Below are 21,896 nucleotides of genomic sequence, written 5' to 3' on the forward strand. Positions count from 1 at the left end.
ATCTGGTAAAATACTGTAAGTGTTAGTGCAGGTTTAATACTGTAAATTATATATAATGAATATATTTGAATCTGGTAAAATACTGTAAGTGTTTTAGTGCAGCTGTAATACTGTAAATGATATATTTTTGTAATTGTTTAAATCATATTGACTGATATTTGACTGTGACGATAGTAAAAACACAGGCCGTTTCTCAGACAGGACTAAGAAGCATATTCCGTTGAATTGCTTTTTAATCCCGGGTTAGGGTTCATCTGTGTTCGGGAAACCACCTCTCATCATTTTAATTCATGCCCCGACGTGCGTTCGTCCCAATGTGGCATTAGTGATGAGGTTCCTGTTACGTGGAGGAGTCCATCTTTCAGAGTCAAATGACCGATAGCCTCTACGACTACTCTCTTATTAAAGTATTGATAGACCTTGTATACCTTTCACTCTTTCTTGGCCGTTAGTCTGTCCAAAACCCATCAAAAACATTGTAGTATTTTACTATAGTTTATTTCATACTTGTCTGAAACAGTATCCTGTAAATGTTTTTTTTAGGTTTTCAGATTTTGGTTTATTTCTCAATACCTTGCCGTCGGGGTGAGGAGATACCGGGAACCAGATCGCCCCCAAGTTAGCACGCCGTCCCCGACGGTCTGAAACCAGCCCCAACCACCTTCTGAGCCACGGTGCACAGTCATGACATGCCTCTTGCTCTTACTGTCACACCTCGCACATTTCAAACATCTTCATCCTCACCATCTTCATCAATAGATTCACATTTAATTCAACCCAAACTGTTACCACGTAGTGTAGTAAAGTGGTGGAGAAAAGTACCCAATTGTCATACCTGAGTAAAAGTAAAGAACAGAAAATGACTCAAGTGAAAGTGTAAGTCAGCCAGTGAAATACTACTTGAGTACAAATATTTGGTTTAAAATAATACTTAAGTATCAAAAGTAGAAGTATGAATCATTTAAAAATTCCTAATATTAAATTAAGAAAACTAGACAGCACAATTTTTTGATTGATTTAAAAAAATAAAACATTTACGAATAGCCAGGGGCATAGTCTGAAGACATAATTTACAAACTAAGCATTTGTGTTTAGCCTCCAGATCAGAGGCAGTAGGGATGTTCTCTGTTTAGTGATTCCTCCAGATCAGAGGCAGTAGGGATGTTCTCTGTTTAGTGAGTCCTCCAGATCAGAGGCAGTAGGGATGTTCTCTGTTTAGTGATTCCTCCAGATCAGAGGCAGTAGGGATGTTCTCTGTTTAGTGATTCCTCCAGATCAGAGACAGTAGGGATGACCAGGGATGTTCTCTGTTTAGTGATTCCTCCAGATCAGAGGCAGTAGGGATGTTCTCTGTTTAGTGATTCCTCCAGATCAGAGGCAGTAGGGATGTTCTCTGTTTAGTGATTCCTCCAGATCAGAGGCAGTAGGGATGTTCTCTGTTTAGTGATTCCTCCAGATCAGAGGCAGTAGGGATGTTCTCTGTTTAGTGATTCCTCCAGATCAGAGGCAGTAGGGATGTTCTCTGTTTAGTGAGTCCTCCAGATCAGAGGCAGTAGGGATGTTCTCTGTTTAGTGATTCCTCCAGATCAGAGACAGTAGGGATGACCAGGGATGTTCTCTGTTTAGTGATTCCTCCAGATCAGAGGCAGTAGGGATGTTCTCTGTTTAGTGATTCCTCCAGATCAGAGGCAGTAGGGATGTTCTCTGTTTAGTGATTCCTCCAGATCAGAGGCAGTAGGGATGTTCTCTGTTTAGTGATTCCTCCAGATCAGAGGCAGTAGGGATGTTCTCTGTTTAGTGATTCCTCCAGATCAGAGGCAGTAGGGATGTTCTCTGTTTAGTGAGTCCTCCAGATCAGAGGCAGTAGGGATGTTCTCTGTTTAGTGATTCCTCCAGATCAGAGGCAGTAGGGATGTTCTCTGTTTAGTGATTCCTCCAGATCAGAGACAGTAGGGATGACCAGGGATGTTCTCTGTTTAGTGATTCCTCCAGATCAGAGGCAGTAGGGATGTTCTCTGTTTAGTGATTCCTCCAGATCAGAGGCAGTAGGGATGTTCTCTGTTTAGTGATTCCTCCAGATCAGAGGCAGTAGGGATGTTCTCTGTTTAGTGATTCCTCCAGATCAGAGGCAGTAGGGATGTTCTCTGTTTAGTGATTCCTCCAGATCAGAGGCAGTAGGGATGTTCTCTGTTTAGTGATTCCTCCAGATCAGAGGCAGTAGGGATGACCAGGGATGTTCTCTGTTTAGTGATTCCTCCAGATCAGAGGCAGTAGGGATGTTCTCTTGACAAGCCTGTCAATTGGACCGTTTCTGTCCTGCGAAGCTTTTAATATGTACCGAGTAAACAATTACATGACTTTATTGAGGAATATAGTGAAGTAAAAGTTGCCTAAATAAATAATGAAGTACAGAACCCCCCCCCCCCCCCCCCTCCAAAAAAACTGCTCAAGTAGTACTTTAAAGTATTTTTTTACTTAAGAACTTTACACCCCCGAGTGTATTTGGATGATAAATTGTACTTTGTCAGTATGATGTAGCTGTACAAACCTCCATTGCTATACTTTTATATATATATATATATATATATATATATATATATATATATATATATATATATATATATATAGTGTCTGAGTGCACTCTACAGCAGTGTTCTCTTAATAAAGTTGTTGGTAACGGGCTAGTAAATGTCAAACTGAGAGATGGAAGGGAGGAGAGAGAGACAAGGCCAGATGTTGCTGTGTCAAACCGAGAGCTGTGTTCGAGGTCTGGGCCCGCTTCTCTGTGGTGGATTGTTCTCTGTCTGTGTGTGTGTGTGTTCATGTCATTTTGTTCCAGGATCGCAATGACGAGGTGTGTGAGAGATCAGAGGGCTCTCTCTCCCTACCTCCCTCACCTTCCCTCTCTCTGTTTCTGTCTCTCTCCTTTTCTCATTCAGACACACACAGAGGTGAGATCAGGGGTTTTGAGAGAGCGACAGCGGGCCCATAACCGCTCCTACGAAACTCCCTCCCACACGTACGTACGTACAGACAGACACAGACCACACACACACACACATGTAGCAGAGCTGTGCCGTGATCACGCTGAAAGGATGAATGGTAAGTCTGCATCTCTGTCTAAGTTTGAAAATTAGTGACTATACGGTCACAGGTTGCAATGCTGCAAAGGTGGTTTTATATTGTACTGTGTCATTACGTGCAGGAACAGAAGCATCTTTGTTGACGCTGTTGACCCAATTGCACATCTGGCAAAAAAACAAAGATAATGTCACTATCTGCTGGCTTAGTTATTTTTATACTTTACATTTTTTTTTAAAATGTTTGTATTATATATTTTTGTTGATCACAAGGGCCTGAAAGAGCATGTGGCCGTCCTCATGACAAGACTCCCCGTATAAAGTCCTGGCAATTGAAAATGTCTGCAAGAAACGGATCTCCTTGAAGTCCTCCTGTCTGTGTTTGTCTATTGGTCTTTCTCGATTTGGGATCTAGAGGGGGAACGTTATTTCTGAACTGTGCCTCAAGCAAGGATATTTCTGAAAGCCTTTAATAAAATGTCCTCTGTTTTCTCAGCCCGTTCCCAACTTCTGTTCCATCCTGGTACGGTTGCCGACAGACATGTAGTCATTCTGAAAAGATTGTTTACATATGTGCTTTTTCGTTACTCAGTTGAATCGCATCAAAACAATTGTACTCGTAGAGAATTTTAAAGAGGCCAGTTCAATACTGGTCCAGGTAGTTATTTTGAAATTGCAGTATTTGGTGTTGACCTCATTGTCATATTTTGGGTGCCGTGCATGCAGGAATGTAAACGAATCTCCCCGCCTAGCCTCAGGCTAGTACTGTTCAGACCGGGTACGAAGAACACGTGTCCATCTAGCCTGTCAGGACGGTGGAATTTAGTCTTTTTAAATATCGCAATGAATGTTACTTGGGTTTGACTGAAATCCCAGTCTACTAGTGCAGCTGGCTAGTCAACTAAAGCCTTAAGTTCCATCGCTGCGTTCATACCTCTGAAAAAGGTCTCACTCAAAATTTCTTAGAGCATTTGGCGGTTGGGTTATTGTCCCGTTGGGTTAATGGCCGTTGGGTTATTGTCCCGTTGGGTTAATGGCCGTTGGGTTAATGGCCCGTTGGGTTAATGGCCCGTTGGGTTAATGGCCGTTGGGTTAACGGCCGTTGGGTTATTGTCCCGTTGGGTTAATGGCCATTGGGTTAACGGCCGTTGGGTTAACGGCCGTTGGGTGAATGGCCGTTGGGTTAATGGCCTGTTGGGTTAATGGCCGTTGGGTTAATGGCCGTTGGGTTAATGGCCGTTGGGTTAATGGCCGTTGGGTTAATGGCCGTTGGGTTAACGGCCGTTGGGTTAACGGCCGTTGGGTTAACGGCCGTTGGGTTAATGTCCCGTTGGGTTAATGGCCGTTGGGTTAATGGCCGTTGGGTTATTGTAACAACAAAAAAGCTATCTGATAATTGTCGTCATCAAAAGAGATCCTCTACTGTCACAGAAGTAGAAAAATGCATATACAAATTTGTCCGATAACACGTCATTGATTTTTATTTTAAAATAAATGCTTTTCCATATTTCAGGTTGAGTCTGAGAACCAGTTACTACCTGGATCGGCTGCTGACAGTAAGTCCATTTTCACCAATCAATACTTTTTTTAATTAATCTGTTATTGTCAGCGACACACAATATTTCTGGAAAAAAAATTAGCTTGTTACTGCTCTTACGACAGCATAGAATATAAACTATATTAAAATATTATATAATTCTCAGTGGGGAATGTGCAACGGTTATACCTTACCCGTGACCTTCATGACCTTTGGTTAATTAGTTATTGAGACAAGTGTCCAATCTGTACTGAGGAAAAATAACTTTGTACCTTGTGAAAATATTTCATTTTCAGGAATTAGGTCAATGACATGTTTATGGGGTTTATTGGGTGAAACAAGACCGACGTCGTCACTTCAGGCGTGCCGACCTGCCGACCTGCCGAGGGTTGATGGGCAGGTTCACTGAAACGTTCAGGCAGTAAGACATTTGAAGAAATTCACTGCAATGTTTCGCCATCCATTTTTAGGATGGAATATTTGGATATTTGGATAAATATAGGAAATTAGCCTGATGTGGCTAGACCCAATAAATAGGTATATAAGAGGTATATAATGGGTATATAATAAATATAATGGGTATGTAATGGGTATATAATAAATATGTAATGGGTATATAATGGGTATATAATGAGTATGTAATGGGTATGTAATGGGTATATAATGGGTATATAATGGGTATATAATGGGTATATAATGAGTATGTAATGGGTATATAATGGGTATATAATAAATATAATGGGTATATAATAAATGTAATGGGTATATAATGGGTATATAATGGGTATATAATGAGTATGTAATGGGTATATAATGGGTATATAATGGGTATATAATGAGTATGTAATGGGTATGTAATGGGTATGTAATGGGTATATAATGGGTATGTAATGGGTATATAATGGGTATGTAATGGGTATATAATAAATATAATGGGTATGTAATGGGTATATAATGGGTATGTAATGGGTATATAATAAATATAATGGGTATGTAATGGGTATATAATGAGTATGTAATGGGTATATAATACATATAATGGGTATGTAATGGGTATATAATGGGTATGTAATGGGTATATAATGGGTGTATAATAAATATAATGGGTATGTAATGGGTATATAATGGGTATATAATAAATATAATGGGTATATAATGGGTATATAATGGGTATATAATACATATAATGGGTATGTAATGGGTATATAATGGGTATGTAATGGGTATGTAATGGGTATATAATAAATATAATGGGTATATAATAAATATAATGGGTATATAATGGGTATATAATAAATATAATGGGTATATAATGGGTATATAATAAATATAATGGGTATATAATGGGTATATAATAAATATAATGGGTATATAATGGGTATATAATGAGTATGTAATGGGTATGTAATGGGTATATAATGGGTATGTAATAAATATAATGGGTATATAATGGGTATATAATAAATATAATGGGTATATAATGGGTATATAATGGGTATGTAATAAATATAATGGGTATATAATGGGTATATAATAAATATAATGGGTATGTAATGGGTATATAATGGGTATATAATAAATATAATGGGTATATAATAAATATAATGGGTATGTAATGGGTATGTAATGGGTATATAATGGGTATGTAATGGGTATATAATGGGTATGTAATGGGTATATAATGGGTATGTAATGGGTATATAATGGGTATGTAATGGGTATATAATGGGTATGTAATGGATGTAATGGGTATGTAATGGGTATATAATGGGTATGTAATGGGTATATAATGGGTATGTAATGGGTATATAATGGGTATGTAATGGGTATGTAATGGGTATATAATGGGTATATAATAAATATAATGGGTATGTAATGGGTATATAATGGGTATGTAATGGGTATATAATGGGTATATAATAAATATAATGGGTATGTAATGGGTATGTAATGGGTATGTAATGGATGTAATGGGTATGTAATGGGTATGTAATGGGTATGTAATGGGTATATAATGGGTATGTAATGGGTATATAATAAATATAATGGGTATATAATAAATATAATGAGTATATAATAAATATAATGAGTATGTAATGGGTATATAATGGGTATGTAATGGGTATATAATGGGTATATAATAAATATAATGGGTATGTAATGGGTATGTAATGGGTATGTAATGGATGTAATGGGTATGTAATGGGTATATAATGGGTATGTAATGGGTATATAATAAATAATGGGTATATAATGGGTATATAATAAATATAATGGGTATGTAATGGGTATATAATGGGTATGTAATAAATATAATGGGTATGTAATGGGTATGTAATGGGTATGTAATGGGTATGTAATGGGTATGTAATGGGTATGTAATGGGTATGTAATGGGTATGTAATGGGTATATAATGGGTATGTAATGGGTATATAATGGGTATGTAATAAATATAATGGGTATGTAATGGGTATGTAATGGGTATATAATGGGTATGTAATGGGTATATAATGGGTATGTAATGGGTATATAATGGGTATGTAATGGGTATATAATGGGTATGTAATGGGTATATAATGGGTATGTAATGGATGTAATGGGTATATAATGGGTATGTAATAAATATAATGGGTATGTAATGGGTATGTAATGGATGTAATGGGTATATAATGGGTATGTAATGGGTATATAATGGGTATGTAATGGGTATATAATGGGTATGTAATGGGTATATAATGGGTATGTAATGGATGTAATGGGTATGTAATGGGTATATAATGGGTATATAATGGGTATGTAATTGGTATATAATGGGTATGTAATAAATATAATGGGTATGTAATGGGTATGTAATGGGTATATAATGGGTATGTAATGGATGTAATGGGTATATAATGGGTATGTAATGGGTATGTAATGGATGTAATGGGTATGTAATGGGTATATAATGGGTATGTAATGGGTATGTAATGGGTATGTAATGGGTATGTAATGGGTATATAATGGGTATGTAATGGGTATGTAATGGGTATGTAATATGGATGTAATGGGTATGTAATGGGTATGTAATGGGTATGTAATGGGTATATAATGGGTATGTAATGGGTATGTAATGGGTATGTAATGGGTTTGTAATGGGTATATAATGGGTATGTAATGGGTATGTAATGGGTATGTAATGGGTATGTAATGGATGTAATGGGTATGTAATGGGTATGTAATGGATGTAATGGGTATATAATGGGTATATAATGGGTATGTAATAAATAGAATGGGTATGTAATATATATGTAATGGGTATTGATCAATTGATCAAAATAGTGCAGCTTTAATCTTGTAGCTTTGACCCGTGATTTGTCGTTAATTGTTGGGCCAGTGTTCAGATTCTGCTCTAGTTAATTGTTTGGCCAGTGTTCAGATTCTGCTCTAGTTAATTGTTGGGCCAGTGTTCAGATTCTGCTCTAGTTAATTGTTTGGCCAGTGTTCAGATTCTGCTCTAGTTAATTGTTTGGCCAGTGTTCAGATTCTGCTCTAGTTAATTGTTTGGCCAGTGTTCAGATTCTGCTCTAGTTAATTGTTTGGCCAGTGTTCAGATTCTGCTCTAGTTAATTGTTTGGCCAGTGTTCAGATTCTGCTCTAGTTAATTGTTTGGCCAGTGTTCAGATTATGCTATAGTTAATTGTATACCGTGTTAGTCACACAGACTCTAAACACTAGAAAACCACATCTCAGATCAATCTAGATTAAACACAATCTAAAACATTGACTTTCCTGTCTGTGTTGTTCTTCCCGTGTAAGGCCTGAAACACGACGTTACATTTTGGGCACTCAAAATAATCAAGGAAATGCCTTTTTCCGTGCTAGGATACTAAGTGTGTCTTATTTCACCTGTATTGCAACTACCGTAAGTATGTTGTTGATCTCATCTCACCTTCTTTAGGCGAGATGAGTCCTTCATCAATTCTTTATTTAGTGATGAGAAATGTAGTGATGAGATTGATCTGATAGAAAAAAAGTCTAGTTTCCTCTCTCTCTCTCTGTCTCTCTCTCTCTCTCTCTCTCTCTCTCTCTCTCTCTCTCTCTCTCTCTCTCCCCCCCTCTCCATCTCCCTCTCCCTCTCTCTCTCGCTCTCGCTTTCTCTCTCTTTCCCTCTCTCTCTCTCTGTCTCTCCCGCTCTCTCTCTCTCTCCCTCTCTCTCTCTCTCTCTCTCTCTCTCTCTCCCTCTCTCTCTCTCTCCCCCCCCTCTCCATCTCCCTCTCCCTCTCTCTCTCGCTCTCGCTTTCTCTCTCTTTCCCTCTCTCTATCTCTGTCTCTCCCTCTCTCTCTCTCTCTCACTCTCTCTCTCTCTCTCTCTCTCCCTCTCTCTCTCTCTCTCTCTCCCCCTCCCTTTTACATTCTCCTTTTCTTTTGCTTATCTGAGAGATGACTAGAAAATGGTCCCCACACTCCTCGGTACTCTTCTTCCCTTCGTTTTCATCCTCTGCCTCATCATCTCTGTGTCTCACATTGTTCAAGAGTATTGATGATCCACAGTTTGATGACAGCTAATGTTTTTTATTTCTTAATAATTGTCTGGCTACTCACACACCTAGTCACCTAGTGGTCGTATGTTTACTATGTGACCAACCTAGTTACCCAGGGGCCTTAGTCTGCCTTCCAATTCATCCCAAAGGTGTTCGATGGGGTTGAGGTCAGGGCTCTGTGTAGGCCAGTCAAGTTCTTCCACACCGATCTCGACCAACTATTTGTCTATGGACCTCGCTTTGTGCACGTTGTCCTTGCATCCGCTGAACCAAGATTGGTCCGTCAAACTGCCAGATAGTGAAGTGTGATTCATCACTCCAGAGAACGTGTTTCCACTGCTCCAGAGTCCAATGGTGTCGAGGTTTTACACCACTCTAGCCGACACTTGGCATTGCGTATGGTGATCTTAGGCTTGTGTGCGGCTGCTCGGCCACGGAAACCCCCCTCGACGAACAGTTTTTGTGCTGACGTTGCTTCCAAAGGCATTTTGTATCTCGGTAGTGAGTGTTGCAACCGAGTACAGATGATTTTACGCGCTTCGCGGCTGAGCCGTTGTTGCTCTTAGACATTTCCACTTCACAATAACAGTACTTACAGTTGACCGGGGAAGCTCTAGCAGGGCAGAAATGTGACGAACTGACTTGTTGGAAAGGTGGCATCCTATGACGGTGCCATGATGAAAGTCACTGGCTTGTGTGCTCGATTTTATACACCTGTCAGCAACGGCTGAAAAAGCTGAATCCACTAATTTGAAGGGGTGTCCACATACTTATGTATATACAGTGAGGGAAAAAAAGTATTTGATCCCCTGCTGATTTTGTACGTTTGCCCACTGACAAAGAAATGATCCGTCTATAATTTTAATGGTAGGTTTATTTGAACAGTGAGAGACAGAATAACAACAACAAAAATCCAGAAAAACGCATGTCAAAAATGTTATAAATTGATTTGCATTTTAATGAGGGAAATAAATAAGGAGGGAGGGAATGAAGGAAGGAGGGAGGGAATGAAGGAAGGAGGGAGGGAATGAAGGAAGGAGGGAGGGAATGAAGGAAGGAGGGAGGGAATGAAGGAAGGAGGGAGGGAATGAAGGAAGGAGGGAGGGAATGAAGGAAGGAGGGAGGGAATGAAGGAAGGAGGGAGGGAATGAAGGAAGGAGGGAGGGAATGAAGGAAGGAGGGAGGGAATGAAGGAAGGAAGGAGGGAGGGAAGGAAGGAAGGAGGGAGGGAATGAAGGAAGGAGGGAGGGAATGAAGGAAGGAGGGAGGGAAGGAGGGAGGAAATGAAGGAAGGAGGGAGGGAATGAAGGAAGGAGGGAGGGAAGGAAGGAAGGAGGGAGGGAATGAAGGAATGAAGGAATGAAGGAATGAATGAAGGAATGAATGAGGGAATGAATGAAGGAATGAGGGAATGAAAGAAGGAATGAGGGAATGAAAGAAGGAAGGAGGGAATGAAAGAAGGAATGAGGGACTGAAAGAAGGAAGGAATGAGGGAAGGAATGAGGGAAGAAGGAAGGAAGGAGGGAATGAAGGAACGAGGGGGTGGGGTTCATTCGGAGGATTCCCTGGTCCTGTCTTCCTTCTTCTCTCTCTGTCTCTTTGGGTAGAGAGTGGTGTGTCTGTGTAGAGACTTCCTGTCAGCTGACTAACCTAGAGATCCTCACTCCGGTAAACAACAGGGTTCTCATCTACACTCACACACGCGCTCACACAGACACGCACACGCACACAGACAGACAGACACAGACAGACAGACAGACAGACAGACAGACAGACAGACAGACAGACAGACAGACAGACAGACAGACAGACAGACAGACAGACAGACAGACAGACAGACAGACAGACAGACAGACAGACAGACACACACACACACACACACACACACAGCTCCCCCACCCACCCTCCCACACACACACCCACCCCTATAAACATACACATGTAGGTCTTTAACCCAACCGTAGGATGTGTAACTGACCAGCCTGAGAATGTGTGGTGGTAGTGTGCTAATATAATAAAGAAAGAAAGAAAAAAAACAGAGACGGCATCAATTGGTAAGTGAAGAGAACGATATACATATACGTAGGGAGAAATAATGAGAGAATGAAAGAAAGAGAGGAGAGAGAGGAAGGAAGGAACAGTGAGAGATAAAGATAGATCAACAGTGAGAGAGATAAAGATAGAGAGGAGGGAGACCGTAACTATGTTTCCTGAGGATGTGGTTTTCATTGAGGGTGGATGGGGGAGTGTCTCTGTTACCTTTTCATCCTGACACCTGTGTGTGTGTATAAGCGTAAACAATAAGGATGTTTGTTTTTGTGTGTGTGTGTATAAGCCGACACGATCAGAATATGCTTGTGTGTGACAGTGTGATATATTTTGAGACCTTGTTTTTTGTCGGCAGAGAAGGAGAGAGAGAGAGAGAGAGAGAGAGAGACGGAGAGAGAGAGAAGAAGAGAGAGAGGAGAAAATACAAAGATGGTGGTAACAACGGAGTCTTCCTGTGAGAGATGCATAATCTCTCTGAGTCATACAGTCTTAACATGACCTAATTACAACAGACAGCGTGAGAGAGAGACGGGGAGAGAGAGACGGAGAGAGAGAGACGGAGAGAGACGGGGAGAGAGAGACGGAGAGAGAGTGAGAGATGGAGAGAGAGACGGAGAGAGAGAGAGACGGAGAGAGAGAGAGAGAGAGAGATGGAGAGAGAGAGACGGAGAGAGAGACGGGGAGAGAGAGAGAGAGAGAGAGAGATACTTGTGCATTGAACAGATATAATCTAAAGGCCAGTTTCAGTGTGTGAGATTTGTTTGCCACTAAGTTTTAACGACTTGAGTCACACTGTTTTCTCAATAGCGAAGGTTCTCCAGGTAATTTTCTACAGCAGGGCAACAGATTAACCACTAGAGGTCCCTCTATCCCAGCACAGAACACACCCAGAGAGACCAGAGACTACCCTATGGCTGAGAGAACACCCCTCCAACCTCCAACTCCCCAGCCTTACCAGGACCCATGCTTCCAGCATCACACCCACCTCTCCCACCACTTCCACCCCAGTATCGGGAGCCCCAGTCTGGACCAGACATCTTGCCACCACCCACTGGAGCTCCAGATTCCCCTGGAGCAATATGAGGGAACTGGAATAGAGGCAGCACCCAGGACCCCTCTCCCCGATTCAAGCGGTCGGGGTAGTGGAAGAAGAGGTTATGTAGGCATTCATGGACATAGCAGAGGTGATAACTGCAGTGATGTTGATGGTAGAGATGGTTATTTTGGAGCGCAGAAAGCTAGCTACTGTAACAGGGGGGTTTTGGATGCCAGTGTAGGTCAAGGGGATGATTTCGGCAGCCATTTTGAAAGTCAGAACCCTGCCTACGCTAGCCAGAGGGATGAGGGCTGCGATGGCGATGACAGCAGCGCCAGCGGTAGTGGTGTTGATATTTACCACAGAATAGATGAGGGCTGTAAAAAGGATGATGTCTTTTACAGAGCGGATGAAGTCTGTAACAGTAGTAGGGATGATGTTTTCTACAGCAACAGTAGAGATTATGGGTGTGAGGAGCAAACGGACGAGGGGTCTAACACTAGGGATAAGGTCTTTTACAGAATGGATGATAACAGGAATGATGTCTTTCAAAGAACGGATGAAGTCTGTCGTAACAGGGATGACGTGGTCTACAGCAGAGATTATGTGTGTGAAGAGAGGCGAGATGGTAACAGTGGTTATAGAGACACCACTACCGGTAGCCATGATGGTGGAAACAACAGAGTTGATCATCTCTATAATGGTAGCGATATCTTTGACGATAAAGGAAAGAGGGATAGTTTGAGAAGGGTTGATGATTTCGGAGGAGACCGTGATGATTTTGGGGATAAAAGGTCCAACCTGGATCCTCCAGAGGCCCAGTTCAAGCCTGGGTTTTGGGTGAGTCCCTCTCCCCCAGATCAGTGTTCTGTGGCTTGGGAAGGCAGTGAGAAGGGTGGGGGGTACCCCAAGGATTGGGCATCTCTGTACTCCTATTCCCAGGCAGCAAGTGGCCCTAGTGGTGGTGGCGTTGGGGTGTACCGGCAAAAACTGGACTCCTTTTCAGAGGCGTTCTTCGTCAGACGCAACGTCGCCGGCAACAGAATTCCGAATGGGAATTCCGGAAGCGGAGTTTTAGGATTCGAAGCCGGAGGAGGAAGCACAGGATGGATCAAAGCGAGTGCTTACAATTCGCTCACAGACTCTTCCACTCTCCCTCCTCCTCCTCCTCCTCACCCCTTCCCTCTGCTCCTTAGCCCTCCTCCATCCCCTATCCCCACACCCAAACTCACCACGACCCCTTCTTTCGGGACAGTTGAACTAACCCAGACCCCAGGGGAGGATTGTAGTGGAACAGTCCAGTTTTACCCCTCCCCTCACCAGCCGCTCCACACTTCCCACCCCTCCACCGTCATGTGGAAGCTCCCACCCTGTCATTGGCTGCAGCAGTCAGGTGACGTGGGTGTCGTCGACGGCAACCCCTCAAGCGCTGGCCATGTCTACTGCCAGGAGACAGTGTTCACTCAGAGACATGTTCACCAGGACAATGAGAATAATACAGGTATGTTGTTGTGTGTTCTTGTAATCCAAAATCACATATGTTCTATTCCGTCTCCTTCTTTAGCTTCCTCCCATTTATTATGTTGCTTCTCCCCCCCCCCCCCTCTCTTCTGCTCACAGGTCACTATAGTCTTCAAACTCCGGTACAATCAAACGTCATCTCTGCCTCACCCCTTCACCTATCCTCTCTTCCATCCCAGCCCCCCAGTGGACTGCCACAGCATGGAGCAGCACCCCTAGTGGTGTTTAGAGGTATTCCCTTCCTTAGTCCGCTCCAGTCTCGTAGAGGAGGAGGAGGAGGGCAGAGGGGAGTGGAGCGGATTGGGAGAGGGCTCCACTACACCCCTCGACCTATGCTGAATCCCCAACGCAGGGGAACGGGGCTCCTCTCCTCCCTCATCCCACCTTCAGCTGGGGAGCGAGGGATGGGAAGGATGACTAAAGAGGAGAAGGGATCTTTTTTACTTCCGTGAGTAATGGATGGTAATGCATTCCATTTTGTTCTTCTATTGCTCGTTCGTTTGTTCTTTTGTTCATTCATTGATTCATTCTCTCAGGTGTATCAACGTGGGTCGAGGGTTCCAGGCTGAGCTGCCATGTTGTCGAGAGAGGGAGGAGGGGTCAGGGGCGTGGCCAGAAGAATCATCATCCAATGAGAAGTTGCTCTGGAAACCGTGGGAGGAGCTTCAGAGGAGTTCTGTAATTCAGGAAGAAGGTAAGAAGAACCATTCAACCCTACTTCCTTAACATTCAACACTAGTTCCTTAAGATTCAAAACTACATGCTTAACATTAAACTCGACTTCCTTAACATTCAATCATACTTCCTTAGCATTCAAATCTAATTCCATAACATTCAAACCTACTTCCTTAGCATTCAGCCCTACTTCCATAACATTCAAACCTACTTCCTTAACATTCAGCCCTACTTCCTTAGCATTCAAACCTACTCCCATAACATTCAAACCTACTTCCTTAACATTCAAACCTACTCCCATAACATTCAAACCTACTTCCTTAACATTCAAACCTACTCCCATAACATTCAAACCTACTTCCTTAACATTCAAACCTACTCCCATAACATTCAAACCTACTTCCTTAACATTCAAACCTACTCCCATAACATTCAAACCTACTTCCTTAACATTCAAACCTACTTCCTTAACATTCAAACCTACTCCCATAACATTCAAACCTACTTCCTTAACATTCATCTCTACTTCCTTAACATTCAAACCTACTTCCTTAACATTCATCTCTACTTCCTTAGCATTCAGTCCTACTTCCATAACATTCAAACCCACTTCCTTACCATTCAACTCTACTTCCTTACCATTCAACTCTACTTCCTTACCATTCAACACTACTTCCTTAACATTCAATCATACTTCTTTAGCATTCAACCCTACTCCCATAACATTCAAACCTACTTCCTTAACATTCAAACCTACTCCCATAACATTCAAACCTACTTCCTTAACATTCATCTCTACTTCCATAACATTCAAACCCACTTCCTTACCATTCAACTCTACTTCCTTACCATTCAACACTACTTCCTTAACATTCAATCATACTTCCTTAGCATTCAGTCCTACTTCCATAACATTCAAACCTACTTCCTTGACATTCAACGCTACTTAACATTCAACTCTACTTTCTTAACATTCAAAGCTACTTAACATTCAACTCTACTTTCTTAACATTCAAAGCTACTTAACATTCAACTCTACTTAACATGTACCTGAAAGTCTTGGATAAGTGACATCAATATGGTCTATGTCAGGTGTACTCAACTCTACGAGGTCCATGGTCTATGTCAGGGGTATTCACCTCTACGAGGTCCATGGTCTATATCAGGGGTATTCACCTCTACGAGGTCCATGGTCTATGTCAGGGGTATTCACCTCTACGAGGTCCATGGTCTATGTCAGGGGTATTCACCTCTACGAGGTCCATGGTCTATGTCAGGTGTATTCAACTCTACGAGGTCCATGGTCTATGTCAGGGGTATTCAACTCTACGAGGTCCATGGTCTATGTCAGGGGTATTCAACTCTACGAGGTCCATGGTCTATGTCAGGGGTATTCAACTCTACGAGGTCCATGGTCTATGTCAGGGGTATTCAACTCTACGAGGTCCATGGTCTATGTCAGGGGTATTCACCTCTACGAGGTCCATGGTCCATGGTCTATGTCAGGGGTATTCAACTCTACGAGGTCCATGGTCTATGTCAGGGGTATTCACCTCTACGAGGTCCATGGTCTATGTCAGGGGTATTCACCTCTACGAGGTCCATGGTCTATGTCAGGGGTATTCACCTCTACGAGGTCCATGGTCTATGTCAGGGGTATTCACCTCTACGAGGTCCATGGTCCATGGTCTATGTCAGGGGTATTCAACTCTACGAGGTCCATGGTCCATGGTCTATGTCAGGGGTATTCAACTCTACGAGGTCCATGGTCTATGTCAGGGGTATTCACCTCTACGAGGTCCATGGTCTATGTCAGGGGTATTCACCTCTACGAGGTCCATGGTCTATGTCAGGGGTATTCAACTCTACGAGGTCCATGGTCTATGTCAGGGGTATTCACCTCTACGAGGTCCATGGTCCATGGTCTATGTCAGGGGTATTCAACTCTACGAGGTCCATGGTCCATGGTCTATGTCAGGGGTATTCAACTCTACGAGGTCCATGGTCTATGTCAGGGGTATTCACCTCTACGAGGGCCATGGTCTATGTCAGGGGTATTCACCTCTACGAGGTCCATGGTCTATGTCAGGGGTATTCACCTCTACGAGGTCCATGGTCTATGTCAGGGGTATTCAACTCTACGAGGTCCACAGGTCCAAAGCCTGCTGGTTTTATCTTCTACCTGATAATGAGTTGCACCTACATGGTGTCCCAGGTCTAAATCAGTCCCTGGTTAGAGGGGAATCACCCACCTGGTGTCCCAGGTCTAAATCAGTCCCTGATTAGAGGGGAATCACCCACCTGGTGTCCCAGGTCTAAATCAGTCCCTGATTAGAGGGGAATCACCCACCTGGTGTCCCAGGTCTAAATCAGTCCCTGATTAGAGGGGAATCACCCACCTGGTGTCCCAGGTCTAAATCAGTCCCTGATTAGAGGGGAATCACCCACCTGGTGTCCCAGGTCTAAATCAGTCCCTGATTAGAGGGGAATCACCCACCTGGTGCCCCAGGTCTAAATCAGTCCCTGACTAGAGGGGAATCACCCACCTGGTGTCCCAGGTCTAAACCAGTCCCTGATTAGAGGGGAATCACCCACCTGGTGTCCCAGGTCTAAATCAGTCCCTGATTAGAGGGGAATCACCCACCTGGTGCCCCAGGTCTAAATCAGTCCCTGACTAGAGGGGAATCACCCACCTGGTGTCCCAGGTCTAAATCAGTCCCTGATTAGAAATGGAACAATTACAAAACCAGTGAAACTGGCTTCCTGGTCCAGAGTTGAGTTTGATGGGTCTATGTTTTATACTGTATGAGTCTGTCTGATCCCAGATTAAAACCCTACTGTGGTATTTTTCATTCACACTTCTCTGATTCTTCCGCTCTCCCATTCTCAGTGGAGGCGGTGTTGTCTTTGTGTAATTCTAGCTGTCTACCAGGAGGGGGCAGCAACACAGAGCTGGCTCTACACTGTCTCTACCTCTGTCATGGAGATGCACTGGTGAGGAGGGAGGGACCATTCATTAATTAATTAATTCCTTCATTCATTTATTAATTAATTTATTCAATCATTAATTTATTTATTCATTCATTCACTCACTCACTCACTCACTCATTCTTTCTTTCTTTAATTTATCTATAATTTAGTTTATTTCGGTTCAAAGATCACCCATTTCCTCAGTTCCTCATTTCAATTTTTCTGTACTTCATCTTCCTTTCTTTCTCTGTCATCCCTCTCTCCCAGGCCACGTTGGAGAGATTGTTCTTCTCGAACCCATCAACAGCAGTAGACTACCATTACGCTGGTAACCCTTGACCCCTTCATCCCTAACCTTTAACCTATACATCTCATAAACATATCCCATGCCTTCTCTGATGATTCCTCCAATGCTAGGTAAAATATAATGTGTGTAAGCTTACTGTGTGTCAGATCACCTTTGAGTTGGTAACTGACTGTAGACAGGGAGTCACAGAAGTCACCTGTTTCATAACCTCCAAGCTTTCAGTACTGTAGTATAGACCCACTATACCGTGCTGTAGTCTAGACCCACTATACTGTACTGTAGTCTAGACCCACTATACAGTACTGTAGTATAGACCCACTATATAGTATTGTAGTTTAGACCCACTATATAGTATTGTAGTTTAGACCCACTATATAGTACTGTAGTCTAGACCCACTATATAGTACTGTGTTCTAGACCCACTATACAGTGCTGTACTGTATTCTAGACCCACTATACAGTACTGTATGCAGTATAGACCAACTATAATGTACTGTAGTCTAGACCCACTATATAGTACTGTAGTATAGACCCACTATATAGTACTGTACTGTATTCTAGACCCACTATACAGTACTGTATGCAGTATAGACCAACTATAATGTACTGTAGTCTAGACCCACTATATAGTACTGTAGTATAGACCCACTATATAGTACTGTACTGTGTTCTAGACCCACTATACAGTACTGTACTGTATTCTAGACCCACTATACAGTACTGTACTGTATTCTAGACCCACTATATAGTACTGTACTGTATTCTAGACCCACTATACAGTACTGTACTGTAGTCTAGACCCACTATAATGTACTGTAGTCTAGACCCACTATATAGTACTGTAGTATATACCCACTGTACTGTAGTCTAGTCCCACTATACTGTACTGTAGTCTAGACCCACTATATAGTACTGTACTGTGTTCTAGACCCACTATACAGTGCTGTACTGTATTCTAGACCCACTATACAGTACTGTACTGCAGTATAGACCAACTATAATGTACTGTAGTATAAACCCACTATGCAGCACTGTAGTGTAGACCCACTATACTGTACAGTCTAGTCCCACTATACAAACCGTTGTCAGTTCATCTTCGTCTCAGTAACAGAACAAACCGTTCGTCTTCGTCTCAGTAACAGAACAAATTGTTCATCTTCGTCTCAGTAACAGAACAAACCGTTGTCCGTTCATCTTCGTCTCAGTAACAGAACAAGCCGTTCATCTTCGTCTCAGTAACAGAACAAACCGTTCGTCTTCGTCTCAGTAACAGAACAAACCGTTCATCTTCGTCTCAGTAACAGAACAAACCGTTGTCCGTTCATCTTCGTCTCAGTAACAGAACAAACCGTTGTCCGTTCATCTTCGTCTCAGTAACAGAACAACACCGTTCATCTTCGTCTCAGCAACAGAACAAACCGTTCGTCTTCGTCTCAGTAACAGAACAAACCGTTCATCTTCGTCTCAGTAACAGAACAAACCGTTCATCTTCGTCTCAGTAACAGAACAAACCGTTCATCTTCGTCTCAGTAACAGAACAAACCGTTCGTCTTCGTCTCAGTAACAGAACAAACCGTTCGTCTTCGTCTCAGTAACAGAACAAACCGTTGTCCGTTCGTCTTCGTCTCAGCAACAGAACAAACCGTTCATCTTCGTCTCAGCAACAGAACAAACCGTTCATCTTCGTCTCAGTAACAGAACAAATTGTTCGTCTTCGTCTCAGTAACAGAACAAACCGTTCATCTTCGTCTCAGCAACAGAACAGTTACCCCTGCTATTCCCTGTAAACTTCTTCTATCAGAGACACCACTGCTATTCGCTACTTAGACTAGGAGTGCTGTTTTGAACAGGGTGTATTAGGCTATTCGTAGACCGCAAGGTGCAGTGTGTGTGTGTCAGTCAGTCAGTCAGAGCAGGTTCCACGCGACCTAACCCCAACCCACAACAACCACACACACAAACCACCCTGTATTAATACTGTTATTAGAGAGAAACCTTTGTTCTTTTCAAAAGTCTCTGTCTCTCTCTCTCTCTCTGTCTCTCTCTGTGTCTCTCTGTCTCTGTCTCTGTTTCTGTCTCTGTCTCTGTCTCTGTCTCTGTCTCTCTCTCTCTCTCTCTCTCTCCCTCTGTTTCCGTCTCTGTCTCTCTCTCTCTCTCTCTCTCTGTCTCTCTCTCTCTCTCTCTCTCTGTCTCTCTCTCTCTCTCTCTCTGTCTCTCTGTCTCTGTCTCTGTCTCTGTCTCTCTCTCTCTCTCTCTCTCTCTCTCTCTCTCTCTCTCTCTCTCTCTCTCTCTCTCTCTCTCTCTCTCTCCTCTATAGGTAGTGATGTGTGGCAGCAGACTGAGAGGTCTCTGTTCAGTAAAGCGTTGAGGACCCACGGCAAAGACTTCTCTCTCATCCAACAAATGGTTTACGTTCAACTTTCATGTCATTCCGTACTGATTCCTCATCTGCTGTATGTACCAAGGAATTTATGTTAACCTACTCACCCCTGTGTGTGTATGTGTGTGTGTGTGTGTTGCAGGTGCAGACTAAGTGTGTGTCTCAGTGTGTGGAGTTCTACTATCTCTCGAGGAAACTTCTGGACAAACAGAAAAAACAGAGGGAGCAGGAACGAGGGACGGAGGAACAGACGAGTGTAAGGAAGAGACCCTGTTATGAGACCCTCCCTCCCTCCCTCCCTCCCTCCCTCCCTCCCTCCCTTTCTCTCTCATGCCCTCCTCTCTCCCTTTCTCTCTCATGCCCTCCTCTCTCTCTTTCTCTCTCATGCCCTCCTCTCTCCCTTTCTCTCTCATGCCCTCCTCTCTCTTTCTCTCTCATGCCCTCCTCTCTCTTTCTCTCTCATGCCCTCCTCTCTCTTTCTCTCTCATGCCCTCCTCTCTCTCTTGTTCTATTTGTCCTTCTGTCCATCCATCTCTTTCTCTCTGCTGTTAACCCTTACCTGTGATGCCTTCTGGTCTATGGTGAAATAATTAGGAACAGCTGACAAATCTTTAGTCATCTCTGATTTGCTGAGTCGTGTTCTAATTCACTAGATCATCTTCTGATTTGCTGAGTCGTGTTCTAATTCACTAGATCATCTTCTGATTTGCTGAGTCGTGTTCTAATTCACTAGATCATCTTCTGATTTGCTGAGTCGTGTTCTAATTCACTAGATCATCTTCTGATTTGCTGAGTCGTGTTCTATTGAGGCTCGCGGTCAGAATGTCTCCTTCTAGAGAGAATAGAGAGATTCTATGGTACTCAGATATCCTTTTACAGGTGGTGTCCCTCTCTAAACCTATGGAACAGGTGGTACCAGCCCCGTCATTGGCTACCAGCTTCCCCTGTAAGCAGTGTGGAAAGTGAGTTTGCCCAACCCGATGATTGAACTCTCTATACACCCTGCCTGAGTTTGAATATCGATCTTTGGGCAGATATTGTAATTTAAAGATAATCTTCATCTCTTTCTTGCCCTCCCTCCTGCCCTCTCTCTAGGATGTTCTATAAGATAAAGAGTCGTAACGCCCATATGAAGATCCATAGGCAGCAGCAGGACGACTGGAGACACCCCCCAGGCCTCGTCATCAACCTAGCCCAGAACGTCACCCCCAACCTGGGAACCAATCTACCCCAGCTCCAGGCTTCAGGTCGGGCCTACCTCCCAGGCCCCATCAACAACAACAACAGCAACCAACACACTGGTGGTGCTCACACCATCATCATCAACAACAACAACATCAGTGATCCAAACATTCCAAACACCAATACCATGACCAATAGCAACAGTGTCAGTGTCATCGACTCCACCCCTAATCAGAGAGGACACGCCCCCCTCCTCTCTGTCCAGCAATCGTGGGACTTGTTTCAGTTGAACTCTAATCCTGCTGCAGGGTTCTACTATGACCCGGAAGTGAAAGGAGCCCTGGGGGTCACGGTGGGAGGGGTGAAAGGTCAAGTTCTCTGGCAGTAGAGTTTTGGAATCAGAATGAATAGAACTGACATGTATAGGACTACATTCACATTTTGCACCATGAAAAGCATTTAAAATATATAAATATAGTGAGAAATCTGTAAATTATGTTTAATACCTACTTAAATGTTTTCAATTTCAATTTTTATTAAAATTGATTTTTGTATCTCTCTTGATCCACCTTTTACTTTCCCACTCGAAAACAGACATCCATCTAACCAACCAACCAACCAACCCGTTCTCCATC

General features: G+C 42.9%; 1 protein-coding gene across 21 annotated transcripts; it reads left to right on the plus strand.

Annotated features, from left to right (window-relative positions):
- Positions 1–2,538: 2,538 nt before the first annotated feature.
- On the plus strand, positions 2,539–21,819 carry LOC110500798 (uncharacterized). Of its 21 annotated transcripts, none has more exons than XR_016490397.1 (11): positions 2,572–3,019; positions 4,594–4,636; positions 12,066–13,727; positions 13,847–14,195; positions 14,284–14,441; positions 17,344–17,416; positions 17,660–17,720; positions 20,017–20,105; positions 20,222–20,335; positions 20,959–21,041; positions 21,175–21,819. XR_016490397.1 is itself a non-coding variant. In XM_036958323.2 (11 exons), the coding sequence occupies exons 3-11, from the start codon at positions 12,101–12,103 to the stop codon at positions 21,647–21,649; spliced, it is 3,060 nt and encodes a 1,019-aa protein (XP_036814218.2). In that variant the 5' UTR covers positions 2,574–3,019; positions 4,594–4,636; positions 12,066–12,100; the 3' UTR covers positions 21,650–21,819. The 21 variants fall into 21 exon arrangements, 11 of the variants coding, with proteins under 11 accessions (XP_036814218.2, XP_090071058.1, XP_090071053.1 ...); XM_036958323.2 differs by having other exon boundaries at positions 2,574–3,019; positions 17,313–17,416; XM_036958324.2 differs by having other exon boundaries at positions 2,584–3,019; positions 12,071–13,727; positions 17,313–17,416.
- Positions 21,820–21,896: the final 77 nt, after the last annotated feature.

The sequence above is a fragment of the Oncorhynchus mykiss genome, chromosome 21, assembly GCF_057628025.1.
Source record: "Oncorhynchus mykiss isolate SJ-2025 chromosome 21, ASM5762802v1, whole genome shotgun sequence".
NCBI classification, from domain to species: Eukaryota; Metazoa; Chordata; class Actinopteri; order Salmoniformes; family Salmonidae; genus Oncorhynchus; species Oncorhynchus mykiss.